Raw genomic sequence first — 23313 nt, 5'->3', positions numbered from 1 at the left:
CAAGAAAAGAGCACCGTCGCCTACGTAGCCTACTATCGATGATTTTTCCTAAATTTCTTTTAAAATAAAGTGATACTCGAATAGTATCGATATTATTTCAATCGCTATTACCCATCTCTGGCAAACAGCTGATTTCCGCGCACCGGCAAAAAGCTAATGAAAATAAAAGTTGTATTATTTGATTAGCCGTTTATTATGAACGATATTAAGCGATTGAAGGATCAGCAGCGCGAGAAGCATCCCGGGTTCGATGGTTACATGGACTGCATGACCCGTTCCCTTTTCACAGGGCTTGCCACATTTTGCTTAGGTGCGTACTTAGCTTTAGTTTTTCAATAATTGCATAATAATTGCGCATATTGCAGGTTTTTCCGGCACCTATTTCGCCCAGAAGATCGTACAGTCCCGAATTCGCTACCCAATCAAGTACAACATACTCATCTCCTCACTGGTGGCCACCGTGGTGTCCTACCAAACCACATCGACACGCACCAAAGCCTGCCAAGCGGCGTGGATGGCCTTTGAGGACAAGCATTCCGTGCTTAAGGAGGAATCTTTTTAACACCTTCAAAATCTATTTTAGCTTTAGTCATGTCAGCTCTACGAATTTTTGCCCAATTGGCCCGCAGGAAACTGCAAATACGTCCGATTGTGGCGATTCCCGAACGCTGCAAGTACACCCAACATCAAGGAGTTAAGGGCATTCGCAACAGGAAGAGCTTCTTCGAGGCCCAAATACAGGCAGGTCAAAGCAGTGAGGAGGATGAGGACTTGGAGCGGACAGCCAGTACCGATTTGGCGGATATGCGGTTCTTGGATGATCGGTAGGTCTGAAAAGCAAAGAAAACTATGAGATAATAGATACCTTTTATTTCAGTGCTTACGACGAGGTGGCTGGAGGAGCTATGAGAATCACTCGTGACATAGCCAGCTCCCAGCAAGTGCTCATCCTCCAACCTTATGTGAAATGGGCAGCAAAACGGCAGAACACACCAGTCGATGTTCGGCCAGAGGATCAGCTTGCGGAGGCCTCTGCCTTGATCCACTCCCTGCCCAACTGGCAGGTGGCCAGGGCTCTTAAGGTTCCCCTGGAAAACCTCGAAAAGAAGACCCTCTTTGGCAGCGGAAAGCTGGTGGAACTGAAGGAACTGGTCGCTGAACTGCGACAGGAACGGCAGCTAACTTGCCTGTTTGTCAGCAAGGGAACGCTATCATTCGCCCAAAAACGATTCCTGGAGGCGGAGTTTCACCTGCCAGTTATGGATCGCTATTCCGTTGTTATACAGATACTAAGACTGCATGCCACCAGCGCTGAAGCCAAACTGCAGGTTGCTATGATTGCTAATGATTGACTAAGCGCCAATACAACTTAAATACTGGTCACGTTTTATAGGTAGCCATGGCTGAGCTGCCTTACATTTGGGCGCAGGCCAAGGATGCGAGTGTTACGCAGACGCGTCGCCAGGGATATGCCTTGACCGATCTGCAAAAGGAGATTCTGCGCACCCGGGAGCGAAAATTGCGAGCGGAACTAGATCGTGTTAGGCGACAGAGGCAGTTGCTTCGGCAGAAACGCAAGCAGCAAAATTATCCCATCGTCGCAGTGGTGGGCTACACAAATGCTGGCAAGACCTCCTTGATTAAGGCTCTCACAGTCGAGGATGCACTGCAGCCCAGGAATCAGTTGTTTGCCACTCTTGATGTAACTGCCCATGCCGGTTGTTTGCCGTGCAATCTGGAGGTGATCTACATGGACACGGTGGGCTTTATGTCCGATTTGCCAACGGGACTGTTTGAGTGCTTTGTGGCCACTTTGGAGGATGCCATGCTGGCGGTCAGTAAAACACTTATATAATTAAGTTATATATATAAAAACCTTTTTGCTCTGCAGGACGTAATAGTGCATGTACAGGACCTTTCCCACCCGTGCCACGCTGCTCAACGCAGCCATGTGGAGGCCACGCTTCGTTCTCTGGCATTTAACGTGGCTGGCGGAGATTCAACGGCCAGCCAGTTGCCGCCGATCATTAATGTGTACAACAAATGCGATCTTGTTTCCTCAGAAGCTCAGCCGTCTTCAGAGTCAGTGCATCATATATCAGCTAGAACGCAGACTGGGCTGGAACCCCTGCTAGATGACATCGAGCAACAGATACTGACCGCCACCGGGCGAAGAAAACTGCAGATGCGTGTGCCCAGCGGCGGACCAGAAATGGCCTGGCTCTACAAAAACGCAGCCGTGGTGGACACGACAGCGGATGCGGAGAATCCCGAACGCCTTATGATGCACGTGGTCATCAGCCAACGCACACTGGATCAGTTCAAGCGACAGTTCTGCCGCTGAAATTTGAAGTCCTACGGATAAATTTCTGAGGCGCAACTGGCACCGACTAAATGTTTATTATTGCTCTCGTTTTTGTTGGTTTATTAGCGGGTGTAGTTACGACTATTTTTATTTTCTTGTTTTAAATTCTATTCAAATGTAAAAGTACCTACCAAAAATAAAAGCGAAACAATCTCTAAAAATATATTTAAAGATAATATTTGTATTGCACTTCACTGACATTTTTGTGCTGGGGTTTTCTCTAGCAATAATCGGACCTAAACCCTTGTGGGATCTGATTTCGTATCAACCATTTTTGTTTACAACTAGGGCAAGTTTTTTATTTATTTTTTGTTTGTGTGGTGCTGACTTTGCTATTGGCACAATGGAATATTTTAAAATAATGCAGGGCTGATGAGCGTAACCAACTTAGGATACAAAGCTGAAACAAACTTAACACCGGCTTAAACTAAGAAAAACCTATACGATAAACTACCTTAAAATTAAACAAAAATGCGTTCATCACTCTAATGCAAAAATTAGAAACTTTAAACCCATTTACGCCATGCGAATTGTACAGAACTGCGAAGCTGGATAAAGAAACATTTTTGAAATCTCATATAACCTACCCAACTAAATAATAAGAAGTGACTGGTTTTCGTTCAAAATGTGAATGTGCTTTCAATGTTGCGATTTGTTGGCAACATTTCTACGAATTCCTCGGCTAAAAATATATGGGATATATATTTCGATGGGATCTACCACTAACCGACTTATCTATACATTTTCGATCGAAATTCGACTTTTTTGCAAGTGTATGTCTTGGCGGTCTAGTGAATTTCGCTTCATGGCGAACTGGACATAAAATATCAGTTGTTAGGCTTGAAGATTCTCTAAGCACTCAGATGCACTCACACTCAAGGATGGATCGACTTTGCTAGCCAAAAACTGTTATCCTAGCATTGACTTTCTATATTCATTTTTTGATGAGCTCTTTTGACTTCTCAGGAATGGGAATCTTTATGTACATTAATCAAAACTCTTAAAATAGCAGGTGACAAATGGGGAATATAAATTATGCCAATATAAATGTTCATCAAACCGGACACTAGAGGATACTATATGAATCGACCCATCCTAACCAGACACCCCATAAACCTACGTGAATGAGTGGGTGGATACGATGATCCAGTGGAGCAGCTGCCAAAGCGGCGCCACCACCACAATGAAGAAGAGGATGCAGATGATGCGACAATTCTTGAGCAGGCCGACAACAAACTGGATGAACTGCATGGGCAATGAAAAGGTAATTGTACTACACTGTTTGGGACTCGACTGGGTATCGCTACTCGAATCGCTGTCCCTCTCCCCAGTCGTCTCCCCCGCCGGCCTCTTTCCGTTTGCCAGTTATAACTTGGCTATGTGGAACTGGGCCTGCTGGTTGGCCGCCGTCGAGTATTGAGCAAATGGCATTAGTTGACAGTACTCGAGTAGCTGGTTTTCCAGTTCTCGCAGGCACTTTCCCGGAGTGGATGCGATCTTCAGCTGTCCCGAGTCCCTACACTTCGCGAGGTAGCCCCGCTGGATCAGAGCATAGATGGCAATGTTCAGATTGTCCAGGGCCAGGCAATATGGATGCACGTGAGAGGCAGAAGCTCCGGGTTGCTGCAGGAGCTGCTCCACGTGCTGCTGGACGCGCACCAGCAGATCCTTGTTACTGAACTCCAGCTCCAAAGGGATCTGCAAGAAAGAGCGTATTTCACATATCGATTTATCCGGGAAATTACTAGGTACCCACCTTTCTTAACGTGACCACCAGCTGGTAGTAGAGGCACAGGAATGGCGCCAGGGCGGCCAGAATGACATGGGAGCATTCATTGTCCTGCACCTTGATCCGGCCACTGCTCTCCACCTCCACCACCCGTTCGTCCAGGAGCAGCTGCAGATGCGTCTCAAACTCGGCTGCCTCGCGATTCGACTCAATGATGAACTCGTGCTGGAAAAGGGCGTCCATGGTGGTCACGTGCGCATGCAGGGCACACAAGCTGGCATCGTATGAGATGTCCGTCGACTGCTTCCTCTCTTGATTCCTCTGCTCCTTGAGCGCTGCCAGCAGCAGGTATGCGGGTCTGGCCAGCCAGAACATGCACGGATTAATGTAGAGCTGCAGTGCCAGCATGGGAACGGCCACCGCCATGGTTTGTGGACACAGGGCATGAGCTTTGAGGCGCCTAACATCGATTTGTTCCGCCAATTGCTTGGCTGCCATCGGCGTAAACTGCAAACGGCCCGCCGCGAAATGTAAAATATTCGCGTGTATCTCCACAGCATCAATCACATCCGCCTTAATGCTGCTGGGCGTCGTGCTGACATGGGCGCCCAGCTGCTCGAAGATGCGCTTCAGATGCAGCACACCCCGGGCTAGCTCGTCGAGGGTAACACTCTTTTGGGCATACAACTGACTGGCGTAGTAGAGGCTGAGCAGGTTGAACGTGGAGATCACAATGCGTCGCTGCTGCTGGTAGATGATCTCATTGGCCAGCTGCTTGACCAGTTCCACCTCCTGTCGGTTCAGCTTCTGCAGGTGGCCGCCGACGCCTGCCCGCTGCATTCGCTGCGCACTGTCGTGCCCGAAGAATTCCTTGACAGAGATGGGCTCTCCGAAGTCGAGGAACATCTTGCCGAATCGTTCGTCGATGATTTTCAGCGCTTTGAAGAAGCCCTTTGTGGACTCCTTGGGCTTGGGCACGCCCAGCAGCTCGTAGACGAACAGTTGCTCCTCCAGGACTCGCTCATAGGCCACACTCACTGGCACAATCATCACATCCGGCACTTCGCCGGTGAAGTAGGGCAACAGAGCCATCGAAAGGAGGCCTATTTTGGGCACTAGGGCTTTGAAGTTCCTGGAGCGCGTGCCCTCGATGAAGAACTCCACGCCGATGTGGTAGTTGGCCACCAGGGCGTACATGTACTCCCGGAAAATGTCCCAGTACAGCTCGTCGTTGGAGAAGCTGCGGCGCATGAAGAAGGCTCCTGTTTTCCTCAACATGGTGCCCATTCCAAACATGGAGTGGAAATCTATGAAAATCAACGAAATAAACGATAATTAACGAAATGTTTTCAGCAACTAAACAATTAACCTGCTAACAACTATTAATATTATTGGGCGGTTAAGAATTTTAACACAAAAATTAGCAAATCTGTGGCTAATTCATGCTAATTACTGGGCAAACACATTTAAAAATCAGCGTTTAATTAGCGGAACACATAAACCCGTTTAATATTTTCAACACATTTTCCGCGCAGTTGCAATATCTTCTAGCGTTCGACGTATCGTACCCATGCCGGCTGCTATTCCTGGTATCTCGATGTCGTAGTAGTAGCAGATGTAGGACATCAGGATGAAGTCCATGTAGCTGCGATGACTCGGGAGGTAGAGCACCGGGCACTTGCCCATATCTTTGCGCACATTGGCCATGCTGGCCGAGTTGACATAGAAGCCGTCGCAGATCCGCTTGCCGATCGCCGTGATGGCTATGCCGCACCACCGGATGATGGCCATGTTGCGCTCCAGACCGATTTCATCGATGATCGCCCTGGCCTGGCGCTCCATCTGCTTAAGCGGCGTGCCCGACTCCTTGGCATAGTGCTCCAGTATGGAGCGCAGCTTCTCGCTTCTGAGGACGTGCTGCTTGAGCTTCTGCGGATTGAGATACTTTTCGAATTCGTATGCCACCTGCGGATTGAATTCCCGGGTCATGGATGCCTCGTTTCCCGGCGCTATGATGTTCTTGAAGTTCCTCATATACTCGGCGGCACTGGGCGTCTTCTGCTCCTCCTGTCCACTGGACTCACCCACTGGATTCCTCTCCATCGCGCTGCGCTTCACCTGTGGAAATGGAAAAGAACGTGCGTCGCTACGATGAGAATATGACCAGGTAGCTGACTGAAAAAAATAGGGAAAACAGCGTCGAGGGCGCTGCTATTTGACGAATCAACTGTCAAGCAGGCGGCCCCACTTAACAGACATGACACACAAACACACTGCCATAAACTCGCTGTTTGCTGAGATATCGCATGCACTCGAAGAAAAGATGTGCCCCAAACTGTCACAGCAATAAGCATATATACATGTTTCATTTTCACAATATGCCATTTAAGTTTACTAAGGTTCTAAATACCTATTTACTCCAAAATCGATATGAATTGCTTGAAAGGGAGAGCTGTTGGCATTTTAAAATGTGTAGTGTAGATCGGGTTTTGTGTCTGATAGATCAACGGTTCATTGCTCCATGAGATGTTTACGTTTTTCTGAGTGCCTTGCTATCCCAAAGGTTGATTATCTGACGGATTCATAAGCAGTTAAGGCAATCAGCGGCGAGCGGCGAATGTTGCGTGTTAAAGGTGAGCGCGTATTTGGCCGCAGATAAACCCGCCTTAAGTTAAAAAACGCGAAGACGAGTCTGAAATTTTCTAAATGCTAGTCGTGAACTTGGGGCGCTTATAAATTGGACGCCTTTAAGGCTTTAATGGTTATTCATGCCCACCATCAGCTGGGATACTTGAACAAGTACTTTCTAATTATATTGCATTAATGCTCGACTTTTTGTTAAGTGGGGGCCGTAAAACTGGGAAGGTGGATTCTAACGATTGCTGACGCTGACCTATCTCAAATGATACACTGCGCGAATAAAGACACGCACACTCGTGTCACGACACGTTCGCAGTTCTGCTGATAACGTCACTCATCAGGCGAGCCGAAAACACCTGGGCGGGCACAACAAAAAGGTAAAAACAAAGCGCTGGCTAGGCCATAAAACCACACACCCTCTAAACTCGAGTGCCAAAGATAATGCCAAGGAAAATTAATCGGCCAGATTAAAAACTAGAAATAAGTGTGCATAGCAACTGGGCCATCGAATGAATAAGAAATGCGTTGGAAAATGAGCAGTTGCGAATATTCCCAGGCAAACAAACAAGCGCACACTCCACATTTCAGCAGGTAGCATTTAACACATGGTTCTGGCCTTTTAACCGGTAATTGCAATTTTAAACGACTTGTAAATGGGCATTTTGTTTGGTTTTCGCTGTAAATGGGCGCCTGCGAGTGGCGCAAAAATGGTGAATAGCTGGGCAAATGCACATTTAAGTTCGCTAACTTTCTATTTTCACGCCGACGGGGTAGCAAGAGCATGCTGACTAATGCGTTACGTATGTGACACACTATCGAAATATCCAGATAGGCCGTTTTCTATGAGCAATGCCAATTAAAATATGATTCACTGTGCAGATAACAGCGGGACTTTTGATTACTCGGGGGTGATCGAGCCCGGACCGGGCAGGGTATCTGCTATTCGTGCTGCCGGTCTACGTACACTGCTCTCAAATTCGAAAATCCAATACGAGCTGCTGGGGCTGCAAGTTGATTGGCTTTGTGTCCGCACTGCACTGGGCCACCGCGATTTTAGCGCATTTAATTCACAACTCGCGATTATTTCGGGTTCCCTCTGACCGACTTTCTCGATTTCTGTGCTTGCTCGGCGGCGCAGCGGCGGCTGTTTTGTTTTGTTGACCAAAAAACATCTGCAGCAGCTGCGAATCGATATTCGTCGATTTGATGGCTGGTTGAGTGCGCGGCGGCCTCTGCACGGTGCGACCGGCGCGTTGGGGGGCTCCGCGCTCAGCTGTTCATGCGCGCTGGCCGCGCCGATGTGCGGCGATAGCAAGCAGTTATCGGTGTCAGTTTTCACATCAGCAGAAAAAATCTGAGAAAAAATCTTTGCTTTTACATAAAACCAACTTTTTCAATGCAGGATAATGGCGCAAAGCAAACGTTTTATTTATTTCAAAATTAAAATTGGTTTACTTTGCGTTATTTATTCAACACAAATTTACACAAGACTGAAATCTAGAGCAATCTAACTGGAATCTTTATAACTTTTGTCAAGTATGGAATATTAAATATTAGACTTGGATATTTAATATTTAGATAATTTAAATTTAGATAAGATATTTAGATACATATTTGATTTTAACAACTTTTTTACAAGCTTGAGCACATGATCCTTTTTGGGTTTCCTAACCCTGTGAACAGGATAAAAGGCCATCCTAGCCGGTGCCCACTGTACCTGCCGCCCAAACTGGTTTGCATCAAAGCTCTCCCCGCCAGCTTTTCACCATATCGGCTGGCAACGTCTTGGGTTTATCGCAACCTCAGTGGTCTTTGGCTCGGTTTCAGTTTGCCAATGCATTGCGCAAAGTGCAAAACTCAGCGGAAACCAAGAAAAGGGGCGTCATCATGTCATTTTGGAGCCACGTACTGGAGGCCCTGCTGGCACTGGTCCACATCCTGAGCGATCGCCTGCTGGAGCTCGTGCTGGGCTGGTACCTGGGCGAGCACAAACGGGTGTCGGGTCCGCCGAGCCTGGAACTGCAGGCGACGCTGACGAGGAGCGCCGTGGAGTTGGCCCAACAGATACGGGAGCGCAGGCTGCGCAGTTACGACATAGTGAAGGCGTACTGTGAGCGGATCGAGAGCGTCAATCGGGAACTGAATGCGGTGGTCGATGGCCCCTTTGCGGAGGCCTTGGACCAGGCACGCGAAATCGATCGCAAGTTGGCCGAGAAGGAGTACAGCGATGAGGAGCTGCGACGCCTGCCCTTCCTGGGCGTGCCCTTCACCACCAAGGATAGCACCGCTGTGGCTGGCAAGCTGCACACACTGGGCCTGCTCAGCCGGAAATCGGAACGTTCGAGCACGGATGCCGAATGCGTGCGCCTGATGAAGGATAGTGGCGCCATTATCATCGCCACCAGCAATGTGCCGGAGGTCAACAAGTGGATTGAGTCGCGGAACATGTTAATTGGCTGCACCAACAATCCCTACGATCTGCGGCGTTCCGCGGGCGGTTCTTCGGGTGGCGAGGCTGCACTGATCGCCGCCTGCTGTACGGGTTTCGGTTTGGGAACAGACATTGGTGGTTCCATACGCATACCGGCCTTCAATTGCGGCGTCTTCGGGCACAAGCCCACTTCCGGTGCGGTCAATATGGCCGGATGTACGTTCAGGACCGGCAAGGAAAAGGAAACAATGGTAGTTGCCGGTCCAATCAGTCGATCCGCGCGAGATCTACTGCCCATGATGCAAGTTCTGCTGGAGCCGTCGCTGAAATCCAAGCTAAAACTGGATGAGAAGGTGGATCTGAAGCGGTTGCGCTACTTCTATGTGTCCTCCAACGGCATGGCGCAGTGCAATCCTATCAACCGGGAAACCGAACGGGTGATGTACAAGATACGCAAACATTTCGAGGGAGTGAGTGGAAAGGACGTGCAACACGCCAACCTACCCAATACCAAGCTGACCGGAAAAATGTGGCGCTATTGGATGACCCAGGAGCCGGCCAACTTCAACCTGTTGCTGGGAAACGGCGCCGAGCTCAATCCATTCGTTGAGCTCTTCAAGAAGATATTAGGTCAAAGTGACTACAGCATGGCGTCCATTTATAGCCTGATCGACAGTGTGCTGCCCAAGGAAAAGGAGAAGCTGATGAGGGAAGCCACGTCCAAGTGCAGGAAGTCCGTTCAGGACTTGCTCGGCGATGATGGTGTGCTGTTTTTCCACAGCTCTCCGAGGACGGCACCATTCCACTACTATCCCCTGTTCAAGTTCAATGATTTTACGTACTTCAGCCTCTTCAATGTGCTCCACCTGCCGGCCACACAGGTGCCCATGGGTCTGGACTCCAAGGGCATGCCGCTGGGCATCCAAGTGGTGGCCAATCCGAACAACGATCGCCTTTGCCTGGCGGTCGCCGAGGAACTGGAGCGCACTTTTGGCGGCTGGGTGCCTCCATTTCCGCTGAAGAACTAGTAGATGCTTTATGATTGTGCTTATGATCAACTAATTGATGGAGAGCTTAGGGTGTCGGTAATGCTGGAGACTGTCCTTGCGGGCTTTGTTACAGGAAATTAATAAATTTGGCTTGTTTTTAAAGCGTTTCTTGATTTGTGGTTACTTATTTTTGGGTGCCTAAAACCATTTCAGTTGCGTATCCGTTTTCGTTCTTGCGTCATGTTTTACGGATGCACTGAATATTTTGTTGACTTCATAAGTTGTAGGGTTTAAAAGCAATCACTTAAAAACAGAAATTGTTTCAAATTGATCACTTTCCAAACAATAACAAAATCAGCTGTGCGTTGATGTGGCAGCTCTTTCGAAGTGCACCGTGCTGCCCAATCGATAAACATATTCAAATTATGCCGCCAAATAAACAAAGGAATTTGCACAGAACTGAAAAGTTATTAATGTAAATGGATGTGCTTTATTATGTGCTTTTATATCATGGAAACGCAATTCAAAATGTTTTGCCCAGCATTAAATTGGCAATTCCTTTTTACCGTTGTCTGTGTCCGCGGAATTGATTTTGTGACTTTGCTGGCATCCTATATGAGTTTTAACACACTGAACTCCCAGTATGTTGCGCACTTGAGTGCTTTGGGATGCCTCCGTAACTGGTTCCATGGATCTGAATTGGTCCTCACAAGACTGGCAATTGTCGCTGGGATCAGACTTCCTGAGGCTGCGACAGCAGCTTATGAACAGGTCGTCTTGGTCGAGAAGGATCTTTCGGGAATCTTGTACGTCTCCTGCGCTCGGAAGACCCTCAATCTCCACCAGACCCCCAATAATCAGGACTGGCAGAATGTAAAAAGCGATACGAGCGATCATGGTGACTCCGGGAAGCAGACTGTGTGCTGAAACAGTTGGCGCACCCTTTTGTATGGCGCCTTCCTTACAAACTAGTATACAGAACACACTCCATGAGCCCTTTAGATTTTATATTTTAATGTTATGAAGCGAGTTTAATGCATACATTTTCATTAGTGCATGTTGTGCTATGACCTTGATGTTGAACTGTGAGATTTAGCCATCAGAACTTGTTCCCTATCTGCTGGCGCTCAGATACATTTAAATTCCATCACAAAAACCTGTTGTTTTCTACTTTTTGATAAGCGATTCGAGGTTGTTTCGAGTCCAATCTGCGATTGTGCAGGGACTGCGCCGGACTGTCTGGGTGCCATTTCTAGGTGCCAATTGAATAAAAAGAAAAATATATATACATGTATATGTATTAAGGCAAAACAAAAGCCGACAATGGAACAAATATTTATAAACTTTGTATACTTACCGAATTACCGTGTTCCTCGTTAATTCTAGTGCCGATCTTAACTTCAGTTTTTGTAGTGCCTAATTGTGCTGGCCAATTTGGAATGCGAAGAGATTTTGGGGTGGCCGGTACCGAGCTGTTGTCCATATTTTCAGGATTGAAGGGCACATCGGTGTCTTGGGCCGAGAGCTGTGCCAGGAACAGGATCGGGCACAGCAGATATATTATTCTGAGAGCCCAGATGAAATTTGCGTGCATTCTGGGCAGCTGACTGAATCTTTCTGTTCATTGAGCATTAAAATACGGCCACGTTTTTTATGAAAAACAATTCCGAAACAATTGATTGTGGGGGGAGCATCCGATGCCCTCCCTTTGGCGCTTGGTTTTTGGGTTTTTTATTCGATTAAATCAAATACTTCTTATCGCTTTGTGAGCAGGCAATTAATATTATTATTAATATATTAATATACAATACAACGAATCGTTGCTATATTTTTTTTTTCACTAATGTATTAATATACATTTATAGTTTTACACTTCACCAGATCTGTTTTTTTTTTGCTTTCTGTTTAATACCAACACACTTTCACTAATTTTCCTTTTCATTTTCGTTTTGTTCGTTAACGTCGTTATATTGAAATGGGTTTGCGCCAAATCCATTCTTCGGGGTGGCCGCCACTGAGGTAATATTCATCTTTTCAGGATCGAATGCCTTTGCAGTGCTGCTCATAAGGAGCAGCAGGATAATGATCCCAAGGAAAGCGGCAGAACAGACGTACATTCTCAGCGAAACACTAAATGATTCTGAGCAGTATAAATTCGTGCGGCCTATTTTTATTCTCTGGCAAACAAATTTTGTAATATAATATTAATCATTTCCTGTTTTGCAATTTCTTTGACTCTGAACAATCTGGTCCAACTCATTGTTGTGATGCAATTTTTATAATAAAGAGAACTTGAAAGAGTTTTAAACAAAAAAATTAATTTTTATAATAACGAGAACTTGAAAGAGTTTTAAAAATACTTCTTATCGCTTTGTGAGCAGGCAATTAATATTATTATTAATATTATAATATACAATACAACGAATCGTTGCTATATTTTTTTTTTCACTAATGTATTAATATACATTTATAGTTTTACACTTCACCAGATCTGTTTTTTTTTTGCTTTCTGTTTAATACCAACACACTTTCACTAATTTTTCTTTTCGTTTTCGTTTTGTTCGTTAACGTCGTTATATTGAAATGGGTTTGCCTTCCATCCATCCTTCGGGACGGCTTCCACTGAGGTAATATTCTTCTTTTCAGGATCGAATGCCTTTGCAGTGCTGCTCATAAGGAGCAGCAGGATAATGATCCCAAGGAAAGCGGCAGAACAGACGTACATTCTCAGCGAAACACTAAATGATTCTGAGCAGTATAAATTCGTGCGGCCTATTTTTATTCTCTGGCAAACAAATTTTGTAATATAATATTAATCATTTCCTGTTTTGCAATTTCTTTGACTCTGAACAATCTGGTCCAACTCATTGTGAAGCAATTTTTATAATAACGAGAACTTGAAAGAGTTTTAAACTAAAAAAAATGAATTTTTATAATAATGAGAACTTGAAAGAGTTTTAAGCTAAAAAAAATGAATTTTTATAATAATGAGAACTTGAAAGAGTTTTAAACTAAAAAAAATGAATTTTTATAATAATGAGAACTTGAAAGAATTTTAAGCTAAAAAAAATGAATTTTTATAATAACGAGAACTTGAAAGAGTTTTAAACTACAAAAACATGAATTTTTATAATAATGAGAACTTGAAAGAGTTTTAAGCTAAAAAAAAATGAACCATGGCTCTGGTGGGACCTTTGCACTTTGCACGTTGGGCGGTGATAAATGGGCTTGGTGTCAGGAAACACTTAACCCAAAACTTCCTGTAGGCATCTCAGTTTGGGGGACTCGAAGATGTTGCGCTGTCAACAATTAATTTGACCCCACACACGCACACATCCTTGACATCCTGGTCATCCTTTTCCCCCATACCTAAAATATTTGCCACACTGTATTTTAATTTCGATCGGAAGCTTGCGCCGCACTGATAGATACAACCAACTCACAGATTAGTCTATTACTAACCCTGGAAAATATCTTGACTTGCAAGTTGTGTGCTCATATTTCTAAATTAGCAAAAAACTCACATAGCCCCCAAATTGTTTCTTAAATAAAATCAGTATTGAAGGGCGTATATTTACTGCAGGTAGCTTTTGAAAGTATTATTTTAAAACCTTGAGTAACCGAAACCAAGCCGCACACCTCGTTGGCATGCAACGTATAAGTAGAGGGTATCCCCAGCCTGATTATCCAAAGGTGTCCTTGCTGGCCATAAATTCAGTGCCCCACGAAGGGCTTTTCACCCCGTCGCACTTACTCATTTACCTTTCCGCCCGGAATCGCTGACCAAGCGGCAAATATGCCTTAATATTCCGAATGGACCCGGAAAACTCAAGTGTGGGCTCGTTGTGCAATTGTCCAAGTATTTCGAGACCATATCTCCCATTTCCTGCTGCTGTTGTTTGTCGCTTCTGTCGGTGTTTATGTCTTTGTCATGTTTTCATTTCGTTTCGTTTCGTTTCGGCTGTGTTTCTGTTTTTGAAATATTAACGACGCCCTTTTGCTGTTTTTGGACCACCCGACGCCTCAGTTCATAACTTTGCTTTCGAGTGTTGGGGCCTGCATTTTATGTATTTACCGGGATTATCTTTTAACGTGGATACGCATCCATGCGATACGAAAGTTGGCATGTAAATGTGGTCATGTGCGCGCAGACTGGGCTGTAAAAGATAGCAAAGCTGTTTAATAGTTAATACTACATCTAAACTTACATTTATTCTGCGATTTTTAAGGTAAAGCCCGAATAGTTTCAAAAGTGTGTGTATTTTAAAATATTGCCTAAGGCAAAATCCCAGCCCCATTAACTAAGGCATTCCTTTGCCGTCAACAAAAACCGGTAGTTATGTCCATTGGCCTTTTGTGTCGCAAATGTGAAATTACGAATATGGGCAGGGAAAACGTGGCAGATTTTCAGTATCCGCGTTTCGTCGCCGAGCCTTTGACAAATCCAGAAATCCACAAATCCAGCTACTAAACAGCATTTTTTTATGGACTCCGGCTAGTAACCATTTGCCTATGCTGGGCACAAAAAAAGTATAAAGTAGTTGGACTTTCTATATTTTTTGTTGGCCCGCGATTATTTGCTGTAGGGAAAATGTCTACATTGTTGGAATTCCTTTGCGAAAATGGCCACGTGACACAAAGGCGTCTGGAGCACATACAGAATGCGCCTTTTATTGGCCGGCTCCACCGAATGTGAGTTGGGGATTTGGCTGCGCTGGGTTTTGGTTTTGGTGGCGAAGGGTGTGCTGCTGGCCAAAATACAATAGGCCCGAAAATGACGTTGCAACAATTAATGTGAACAGTTTTGCAGTCGTCGTCGACGCTCGTTGTCGCCGTTGTTTGGCCGTGATTTATAACGTGCATAAAATTTGTGGTCCCTGGCAAAAGGCACCTACCCAAGTACAACCGAAATGCCAGAGCCCCAAAAATTTGTCAAGGGGCATCACGGATGGAGCTGAGGCCCCAAAGGAGCTAGTTCGGTTCGTGGCTGATGAACTGATCGCCATGATAGGCCTTTTAAGGCTAGTTCTTATGTGCAACCTATATAACTCTTATTTAAAAAGAATATACATAGAATAAACTACCTTTATTTATCACTACAGCATTTTCGTGGAGCATAAAGCAAGCCCAATTAACTGCAAGCTTAGTGACAGAATAATGTTAAATAAATGTAATTAAAACATTAACTCCCTTGGGTTTTATAATTGTTCAGCAATTCTAGGCTCGTGTATCTCTAGTTCATAAGAGCCAGTCGAGTTGCAACTCTAATGTGAGTGCCTTTTGTGGTTTTGGGACACAGGAGCTGCCACGCCCCAGTTGGTAATTTATTGATAGTTGGCCGTTTCATTCGCTCCTAATAAGCTGATCCCTCTCGCAGGACCTCCGCCCATTTGAGTCCTTTCTGCAGTGGGCCGCATATTTGGGAACTATTTGCATTGCGTGGTAATTTATGTGGCGAATACAAATTACATAATCGTTTGGCCATTTATGCAAATTAATTGAAAACTTCTCTGCCAATGCAAACGCTCTCGAACTTCTGCCATATATTTTCCTTTTCAATTTCCATTCCTTTTTTCACAAATCCTTGCACCACGTTTGCTGTTCGCTTGCCTGGTTTTTCCAGCTCCCATTTGGCCTTTTGCAGTCGCTGCAATTTTTTTCTTTCCAATTTACAATAAAATTCAATAAGGTGTTGGGGATGGACTTAATGGAGATTGACTGACAGTAAATGCCAAATGTGTTCCGGAGCTTTATACGCGTACTACCCGTATTTGTGTTTGTAATGCAATTTTATGTGCTCTTGTGTGCCGTATATGTATTATATATTGGCTAGTGTGTGTGTGGGCTTTACCCTTTTGCAAATCTAAGTCTGTTGTGTTTTTCCTTTGAAAATAACTGCTTGGAAAAGCCGTGTGTTGACATGTCCGACGTTTCAAATTGAATTGGAAAAGTTTGGCAAGACCTTGAGTCAAATTTTATTTTTCACCTCTTTAACGCGATTGTATTCTATTCCATAGCTCTATATAAACTTGTATCGGTAAAAGTTTGCTTCATGTTAAAATTCAGGCCAAAATCTTGCTTAGTAGTTGGCCGATAAAATATATTGCTAGCAAATGGTATAAAATAATTTAAAGCGAAATGTCTGCAGACTAGCAATTCAATTTTCATGCATTTCTAAAGTACTTTTCCTACAACAAGGACTTTTAACACGCATACGCACTGTTGCACTCGCATAAAGCATAAAGTCTAAGGAGATTTCTTTTAATTCCTGAAACTAGCAAATAAACCAAGTTGCAAGTGCGGTGTCAAAGTACGAGTCCCCCGACTATCAGATACCCGTTACTATTGTTGCTGTTGAAAGTGCAAACGAGAAATTTCAACATTTTCTGGAATATCGGTAGAAATGGGGAACAAATTATAAATTATAAATTATATTATAAATTATATTATATAAATTATAAATTAAAAAAATTGTCTAAATTTGTATGCAGATTTTTAGATAATTGCGCCAAAAATATTTAGAGTTATTCCACTTATGGAGTATTACAGTTTGGAGCTTCAGCTTTGGGTCATTTCCTTAATTTTTTCGACAGAAAAATTACAAATAAACTAAAACAAAATAAATTTCTTAATTTGAATGCAGATTTTTAGAGAATTGCGTCAGAAATATTTAGAGGTATTCCACTTCAAAATCCGATTAAGATAAGTTGAGTTATAGAGTATGGAACTTCAGCGTTTGGTCATTTCCCTAATATTTCCGAAATTTTGCAACATACCTCAAAAAAAAAAACAAAAAAATTAAAAAAAAAAAAAAATTTCTAAATTTGAATGCAGATTTTTAGAGAATTGCTCCAGAAACATTTAGAGATATTCCACTTAAAAATCCGATTAAGAAGAGTTGAGTTATTTAGTATGGAACTTCAGCTTCGGGACATTTTTGAATTTTTTTGAATTTCTAAAACATTATTCATCAAATAATTCAAAAAAAATTGGAAAAACAAATAAACCAGAACCAGAAATATTTAGAAATATTCCACTTCAAAATCCGAATAAGATAAGTTGAGTAATGGAGTATGGAATTTTAGCTTTGGGTCGTTTCCTCAATTTGATCGAGTTTGAGCATTTGAATTTGACATTATACAAACGAAAAACTACAAAATAACTAAAAAAAAATAAATTTCTAAATTTCAATACAGATTTTTAGAGAATTGCGTCAGAAATAATTAGAGATATTCCACTTCAAATTCCGAATAAGATAAGTTGAGTTATGGAACATCAGCTTTTGGTCATTTTTAAAATTTTTCCGAATTTGCGCAACGTATACAACAGAAAACTTAAAAAAAAGATTGAATGCTATAGTCGAGTTCCCCGCATAACTCAGCTAATTGAAGTGCAGAAGGTAAATTTCATAATTTTCTGGAATATCTGTTAAAATTGCGAATAAAATTAAGGAACTACAAAATAATTGTTCAAAAGTGTGGGCGTGCCAGCTTTGCGGCAGAGGGGGCGTGGCAAAACTATTTCAACGAATCTAGTACACTAGTATACTTATACTCTACGAGTAGCGGGTATAAAAATCAAAAAATAGACCGAGATGGAGGTTCGAGTGGATTTTGCCACCAGGGTGCAACCTCTGCACAATCAGCAAAAGTCAGCCAGCTATGAACAAAGTTGAACAGACAAAACAAAGTGCTACTGCAGTTGACATTTATAAATTTCACACGCAGGGCGCGTGAAATGGCATCGCCGTTTTAAAGTTGAAACATTTGCGTAATTAGCAGGCGACTTTTCCGTTGGCTGGTTAGTTGGTTGCCAACCCGAAGGTGCAACACCATGTGGCCACATAAAAAAAGTCAACGCAGCTCCATGCAAACAAGTCGAGGGAACAACTTTAAGTGTTGGCGCAAATTGCCTTCCAGGAACTTAATTAAATTGTAACCGTTTCTCTATTTTTGCACTGCTTACTCGCTGATTGAAGGGTATGCTCGGTGCGTTAGAAAGTATGTTAGAAGTGTGCGGTTCGATTATATTTTCTTTATGCAAGTATATCTGGATCACTGGACTAGTAACAAGTGTAAATGCACTTCTCCACTTTCCCTCAGATCAGTAACGGGTATCTGATAGTCGAACGTCACAGCTTGTTTGATTTTTTGTTGGCCCCGTTGGCTGTTGGCCAAATGCATGTTTGCAAACTGAAGCGGCTGACAATTAACTAATGTCAGCCGCACAAAGTTTCGCTTGGAGATGTGGGTGGCTTTTGGACTTATGACTCTGGGTTACTTCATTTGGAAATGGCAAAAACAAGAGGGAAATAAAAACATAAATAGCAGTTTAATGGAAGTTCCCCATTTGTCATTTAATCGACACCACTCAGCAATCCACTGACATCCGTCTGTTATATTGTGCGTAAAGTCAACCGATAAGCGAACCTTATATTTTTTTCAAAGAGAGTAAGTGAGCCTTATCAATCGCGAAATGCCCATCGAAATCATCAGCATAATGGTCGTTGGTGGGCATCACGTTTGTCGCTTTATGCCGTCTGCTTATGAGCATTATATCTGCATTGTCACCTTGTTGGCCATTTAACATGAACGGGGCGTCCTTTCCTTTCCGATTCCCAATCCTGGCACCCTGCTTCTGTGTCCACCCCGCCGTATTCGCCGTACTCCGCTTTACCGGCGGTTTAAGGACATCGCCACTGTCATCGTTACTGTTGCCACGCCCCCATTTCCCGACCTCCCATGTCGTGTTGTTCGTGCTGGCAGGAAAAAAGCTCGATACGCTGGTTTCTTTTTTTGATAGATTCACTTTCCGTGGGTTTCACAGCGCGGATTTCGCCTTTGTGAGCTATTCAGTAAGTGGATGCGACTACAGTGAACCCGTGTGGGCTTTACTGTAGTTGCAAAATGGAAAATATATCATATGTAGCCAAGCGGATACAACTAAGTAAGCATTAGTATAAATAATATGATTGTTAGTGTTTTTCGTATCATAAGTCACTTTCAACCATTTCTATTTGAAGACTTTATCAATGAGTTTTTAAATAAAAACATAAAATTCTTGAATCATTTTTGCTGAGTGTAGATCAGCCAGTAAGCGAATAATTCGTTGCAAACAAGCTTCGCAGTCCTAACGTGCTCATTTGAGTGGAATCACTTAATGGTTTTATGCGCTTATCATTATCATCCCAGAACGACTAGGACTCCATTGGCCAGGACACCATCCGGAGGAGGGAGTGGGGGAAACAATGGCCAGGACGATGCGCCCGCCGTTGATTCAATCAAATTTGTGTGCTTGTTCGCGGGCATTTTTATCTGGCGGATGTTTGGCTCGCTGTCAGCGCTAAAAATGTTTTGCGCCTCGTCATTGTTTTAATGCGAAACACACGCACACACTGCGATTCCTGGGCCTAATGTTTCACTTTTCGCCGCGTGACGCAGAAAGGTGAAAGGTCGCCGGTCGGCGCGGCACGGCCCACAAATAAGGAAGTAATATGTCGCCGCCATGGCCATCAAATCCAGACGAGGGATGGTCCTTCACTGAACTCGTCCTGCTGCGGGAATTTGCGGGAATTTGGTTGCGCGAGTAAAGTGCACAGCGAAAAATATTTAAAGACAACAGGTATTTCAGAAAACAACTTATTACAGCATCTTACGGCATTTACACTTTGATTTACTGTGATCGTGCTTAGAAAACTAATGCATTTGTTGCTAAATAACTATTTGTTATTGCATACTGCATGCCTGAGGCTTAAACTTTTTGGGCTCCTTGTGTATTAATTATTATTATTAAATACAACACTTAACACTGCCACAAAAATAGCTCTAATAAAATGGTCATCGTTACTCAGAAGCTGATCGCAAAATGAGCAAAGTCGAAAATGCTGTGCTAATATAAAGTAACTCTTTTCTTTACATACACTAAACATATTAGTCACATGTTAGTTAAGCACAACTTATTGGGCATGCCTCTAAAATGAACCAACATTTTGGCTTAGTAATGCAGAATGAGGCTTTTGCGTTTACTGTAGAACGTTGTTATTGCTATAAATTTTGAGATTAAAGTTTATGTCATGGTTATTTCTTGCCGACAGTCGAATGGAACAGTAGATATTATTCGGGCCACCTTCGAGCAAACTTCCCTCGGCTCCAAACGTGGATTTATCGTAGTTTGTTAGTACAACGGCACTAATAACTTTCGGATCGCTCTGAAAAAATATATTAATCACATATGTGAAGCCCCAATTGGCTGCTAGTCACCTTTTGTGTGTAATGAAACTTGTGCGACACCTTGGCTCTTTTTCTTCCTTGGACGAATATGTTCTGGTTGAGCAGCAGCATATCCGATTTCTTCCAGTGTCCAATAATGGCAACATGCGCGGCATTTCCCATATTGAGTGTCAACCAAAGGAGAAATATCAAGCCAGTAGTAAAGTGCCTTTGAAACTTTGGAAATTTCATTTTATTACTTGTAAAATTCATAACGAAATTATATAAATTTATATTCCGTGCCAAGTTAATTCTTTAGTTAATTGTAGAGACCTCACTCAGTAATCGGCAAGCTGAACCATGGATAATTTTTTTTTAACGCTTAAAAACATTATTTTAAAGTTACACTATATATACACATGGGTACGATTTAGTCGAGTTCTACGGATTTCTACCACTCATCTTTATCTGGTTTGGCTGGCCTTTTGTCAGCTTTTCAGCATCGGAGTTTCGCCCCCTTTTCTTCATTACATTTCAACCCTCTTGGCTGCTGTCACTGCCATTGAACCGCATTTGTTTAAAAGATTGATGACCAACAATTGACTGCAGGCCCTCATCCTTCCCCTGCCCCTTCCCCCTTTTTTTTGCCTGCTCCTGCTCCTGACATAATGTGCTCAATATTTATGGGCCGCAGATCCGGACAGACACTTCAAGTTTCCCGTAATCGAAGAAGAGCAATGAGCACGGCCATGACCTGTAAAACTTGCGGAATGGTTTCATTAATTTAATGTACAACAATGTGACTTGTCACTTGTCAACTTTTTGGTCGGAACCTGGCCGAGGGGGTAAATCAGTTCATATTAGTCTAATGCCCCAAGGGGGGGATAAAACTCACTTAGTGCCGAGAAAAGTTTGCCGACAACATGTCATTGATTTCATACTCGCTGCATGCCCAGGACTCAGGACTCAAGACTCAGAACTGGGGACACAAAAAGGACAGGACAAGGATCTTAAAAAGTGCCACATGCAGGCAACGATGCATCATCATGGTTGTCAGCCACATTTACTCGACATTTAACTTATGCCAAGTGCAGATGCGATGGAGACGACGAAGAAAGGATGTGAAAGGATGTGTAATTCTCTAATAGAAAGGCTGAGGTTCTGGGAATAATAAATTGCGACAAACTAGTACATGTTTTCTACTACTTGTAAAACGAAATTTTCATAGCATCGACCACAATTTCCCAAATGAATCAGCTGCCTGCATCAAAAAATACGAAAATCCGTAAGAACAAATTAAGGATGCGGAATCGACACGAAATGAAAACCCTAAATAACTCAGTCAGCTACTTTATCACCCACAGAGATATTGCCACCCCATCTTGGGAAAATTGGAAAAACCCCGTGCTAAACTAATGACAGACCCTTCCAATGGCCATACAAACGATACTACGACAGACTTTTACGGCACTTTTCATTAGCAGCCACACTTGCTGTTGTCGCGGGGAGTCAGAAACTTTTCTTTTGTATCCGGAAAATGTCTTGGACCTGGTGCCAGTGTCTTATTTTCCACACACCCCTAGTGGGAGTTATTAACCCTTAACCACACGTTACCATTTATAACCCGGACAAAGTGAACCGAGCGCGTTAAGCTGACAATGGCAACAAATTTTTTTCCCTTTTTGCCGTCTATTGTGCCCGGAATCTGGTGGCAGCCACCATTCAATTGTGGCTCTTTTCCTCTTTGTCTGCGGTTTATGGCTTTTAATTCGTTCTGAGCCTCGATTCTTAAGGGTGCCCAAGTGGATTTCGCACTGACAATGCCGGATATTGTGTGATAATTGCCAGCAAAAATATTCGACATTTTTCCAGCGAACATTTCGTTTGCATTTAAATCGGAAAATTAATTAATCATTGCGGATTTGTATTCATTAAAAACACTTCTGTTGAGCAACATCAAAATTAACCGATACAAAATGCGCATTCCAAGTATCTCAAGACTTGCTAATAGATAGATAGAAGTACTTTTGAGGTGGGTAGATGATAGCCATAGTATCACTTATGAGGTATTTTGAGTGACCAATTCGATTAGGTACTGATAAGAGGTTGTTGTCCGTGGGTATATAAACTGATCGTCGAAAGCGGCCCAGAAAATATTCATTGATTGGACAGTAAAATGAAAGCCATCACCGTTTGCCTTCTGGTTCTGGTTTCGGCCACCTGTCTGCATACTACTTGGGTAAGATTTGCAATAGATAAAATCATATTTTATTAAATATTTCTTTGTTTCAGGCCAATTCCATAGGTTTGCTGGACGAAGACCTGGACTATGGACTGGACTTTGAATCGGAACTGGAGCAGTTGCTGGATGAACTGGACAATGACACTGACTACCTGGATGTGGAGGCACAGGGCTTCATTAGAACCTGCCGAAAAATCCTTCGCAAGGCATTGAAAACGGTTCGCGGAACCAACTGCATTATCAAGGAGGTGACAAACATCCTGAGTTCCTGCACCAGCTATGTGGATGCCATCGATGCCTGTGGCACTGCCATTCCCAAGGATGTGGCCAAGATTGTGGACTCCGTAAAGCAGATCATCAAAATCTGCGACGATATTCTGCATCTGCACTCGAGACTTTGTGCCACAGACGAATCCGGTGGCTCGTTCATCAAAAACTCGGTCAAATGCTTCTGGAAATTGTTCAAGGCATCCATGAAGCTGACTCGCAAGATCAATAAGACCCTAAAACTGATTGCCAAATTGCCAACTGACACCAGTTCCTGCTTCGTAAATGCCACCAACAAGGTCACGGCATCCTTTAACTCTTTTCTGCCGAACATCGATGTCTGCATCGAGTCTATGTAAATTTTGCTTAAAACCAACTAAAATTTGAAGACCTCGTGGTCTAATTCTGTTTAAAGTGGTTGTATTATAAATTTAAGATTACG

The 23313-nt window shown here is 43.5% G+C and overlaps 6 protein-coding genes across 6 annotated transcripts; 4 read left to right on the top strand and 2 right to left on the bottom strand.

Annotated features, from left to right (window-relative positions):
- The first annotated feature begins 126 nt into the window (after window positions 1-126).
- LOC6554726 (putative GTP-binding protein 6) lies at window positions 127-2884 on the top strand. Its single transcript, XM_001981753.3, has 5 exons — window positions 127-310; window positions 366-824; window positions 878-1328; window positions 1394-1834; window positions 1892-2884. The coding sequence occupies exons 2-5, from the start codon at window positions 592-594 to the stop codon at window positions 2342-2344; spliced, it is 1578 nt and encodes a 525-aa protein (XP_001981789.1). The 5' UTR covers window positions 127-310; window positions 366-591; the 3' UTR covers window positions 2345-2884.
- LOC6554727 (transmembrane protein 141) lies at window positions 191-603 on the top strand. The gene is made up of 2 exons (XM_001981754.3): window positions 191-310; window positions 366-603. Exons 1-2 carry the CDS (start codon window positions 196-198, stop codon window positions 560-562), a joined length of 312 nt encoding a protein of 103 aa, XP_001981790.1. The 5' UTR covers window positions 191-195; the 3' UTR covers window positions 563-603.
- LOC6554725 (dihydroxyacetone phosphate acyltransferase) lies at window positions 2762-8022 on the bottom strand. The gene is made up of 4 exons (XM_001981752.3): window positions 7699-8022; window positions 5663-6212; window positions 4122-5401; window positions 2762-4063 (listed from the first exon to the last, which is right to left on the bottom strand). Exons 2-4 carry the CDS (start codon window positions 6195-6197, stop codon window positions 3731-3733), a joined length of 2148 nt encoding a protein of 715 aa, XP_001981788.3. The 5' UTR covers window positions 6198-6212; window positions 7699-8022; the 3' UTR covers window positions 2762-3730.
- A 463-nt stretch (window positions 8023-8485) lies between these two features.
- LOC6554724 (fatty-acid amide hydrolase 2) lies at window positions 8486-10327 on the top strand. Its single transcript, XM_001981751.3, has one exon. The coding sequence runs from the start codon at window positions 8622-8624 to the stop codon at window positions 10191-10193; it is 1572 nt and encodes a 523-aa protein (XP_001981787.1). The 5' UTR covers window positions 8486-8621; the 3' UTR covers window positions 10194-10327.
- An 817-nt stretch (window positions 10328-11144) lies between these two features.
- Window positions 11145-11961, bottom strand: LOC113564476. Its single transcript, XM_026981429.1, has 2 exons — window positions 11512-11961; window positions 11145-11406 (listed from the first exon to the last, which is right to left on the bottom strand). The coding sequence occupies exons 1-2, from the start codon at window positions 11746-11748 to the stop codon at window positions 11302-11304; spliced, it is 342 nt and encodes a 113-aa protein (XP_026837230.1). The 5' UTR covers window positions 11749-11961; the 3' UTR covers window positions 11145-11301.
- A 10536-nt stretch (window positions 11962-22497) lies between these two features.
- Window positions 22498-23285, top strand: LOC6554705. The gene is made up of 2 exons (XM_001981747.3): window positions 22498-22601; window positions 22655-23285. The coding sequence occupies exons 1-2, from the start codon at window positions 22539-22541 to the stop codon at window positions 23228-23230; spliced, it is 639 nt and encodes a 212-aa protein (XP_001981783.1). The 5' UTR covers window positions 22498-22538; the 3' UTR covers window positions 23231-23285.
- Window positions 23286-23313: the final 28 nt, after the last annotated feature.

Source organism: Drosophila erecta, unplaced genomic scaffold (assembly GCF_003286155.1).
Source record: "Drosophila erecta strain 14021-0224.00,06,07 unplaced genomic scaffold, DereRS2 tig00000000-arrow-pilon, whole genome shotgun sequence".
NCBI lineage: Eukaryota > Metazoa > Arthropoda > Insecta > Diptera > Drosophilidae > Drosophila > Drosophila erecta.
The sequence above is the reverse complement of the archived record's forward strand: the minus strand, read 5'-3'. Positions and strand labels throughout refer to the sequence as shown.

Coding starts and splice junctions, on each gene's coding strand:
- LOC6554727 (XM_001981754.3), top strand. CDS start 196: ATGAACGATATTAAGCGATTGAAGGATCAGCAGCGCGAGAAGCATCCC. Junction 311..365: donor GCTTGCCACATTTTGCTTAG/GTGCGTACTTAG, acceptor CGCATATTGCAG/GTTTTTCCGGCACCTATTTC.
- LOC6554726 (XM_001981753.3), top strand. CDS start 592: ATGTCAGCTCTACGAATTTTTGCCCAATTGGCCCGCAGGAAACTGCAA. Junction 825..877: donor ATGCGGTTCTTGGATGATCG/GTAGGTCTGAAA, acceptor CTTTTATTTCAG/TGCTTACGACGAGGTGGCTG. Junction 1,329..1,393: donor GCGCTGAAGCCAAACTGCAG/GTTGCTATGATT, acceptor CACGTTTTATAG/GTAGCCATGGCTGAGCTGCC.
- LOC6554725 (XM_001981752.3), bottom strand. CDS start 6,197: ATGGAGAGGAATCCAGTGGGTGAGTCCAGTGGACAGGAGGAGCAGAAG. Junction 5,402..5,662: donor AGGAATAGCAGCCGGCATGG/GTACGATACGTC, acceptor TGATTTTCATAG/ATTTCCACTCCATGTTTGGA. Junction 4,064..4,121: donor TGGTGGTCACGTTAAGAAAG/GTGGGTACCTAG, acceptor TCTTTCTTGCAG/ATCCCTTTGGAGCTGGAGTT.
- LOC6554724 (XM_001981751.3), top strand. CDS start 8,622: ATGTCATTTTGGAGCCACGTACTGGAGGCCCTGCTGGCACTGGTCCAC.
- LOC113564476 (XM_026981429.1), bottom strand. CDS start 11,748: ATGCACGCAAATTTCATCTGGGCTCTCAGAATAATATATCTGCTGTGC. Junction 11,407..11,511: donor ACGAGGAACACGGTAATTCG/GTAAGTATACAA, acceptor ATTGGCACCTAG/AAATGGCACCCAGACAGTCC.
- LOC6554705 (XM_001981747.3), top strand. CDS start 22,539: ATGAAAGCCATCACCGTTTGCCTTCTGGTTCTGGTTTCGGCCACCTGT. Junction 22,602..22,654: donor CCTGTCTGCATACTACTTGG/GTAAGATTTGCA, acceptor TCTTTGTTTCAG/GCCAATTCCATAGGTTTGCT.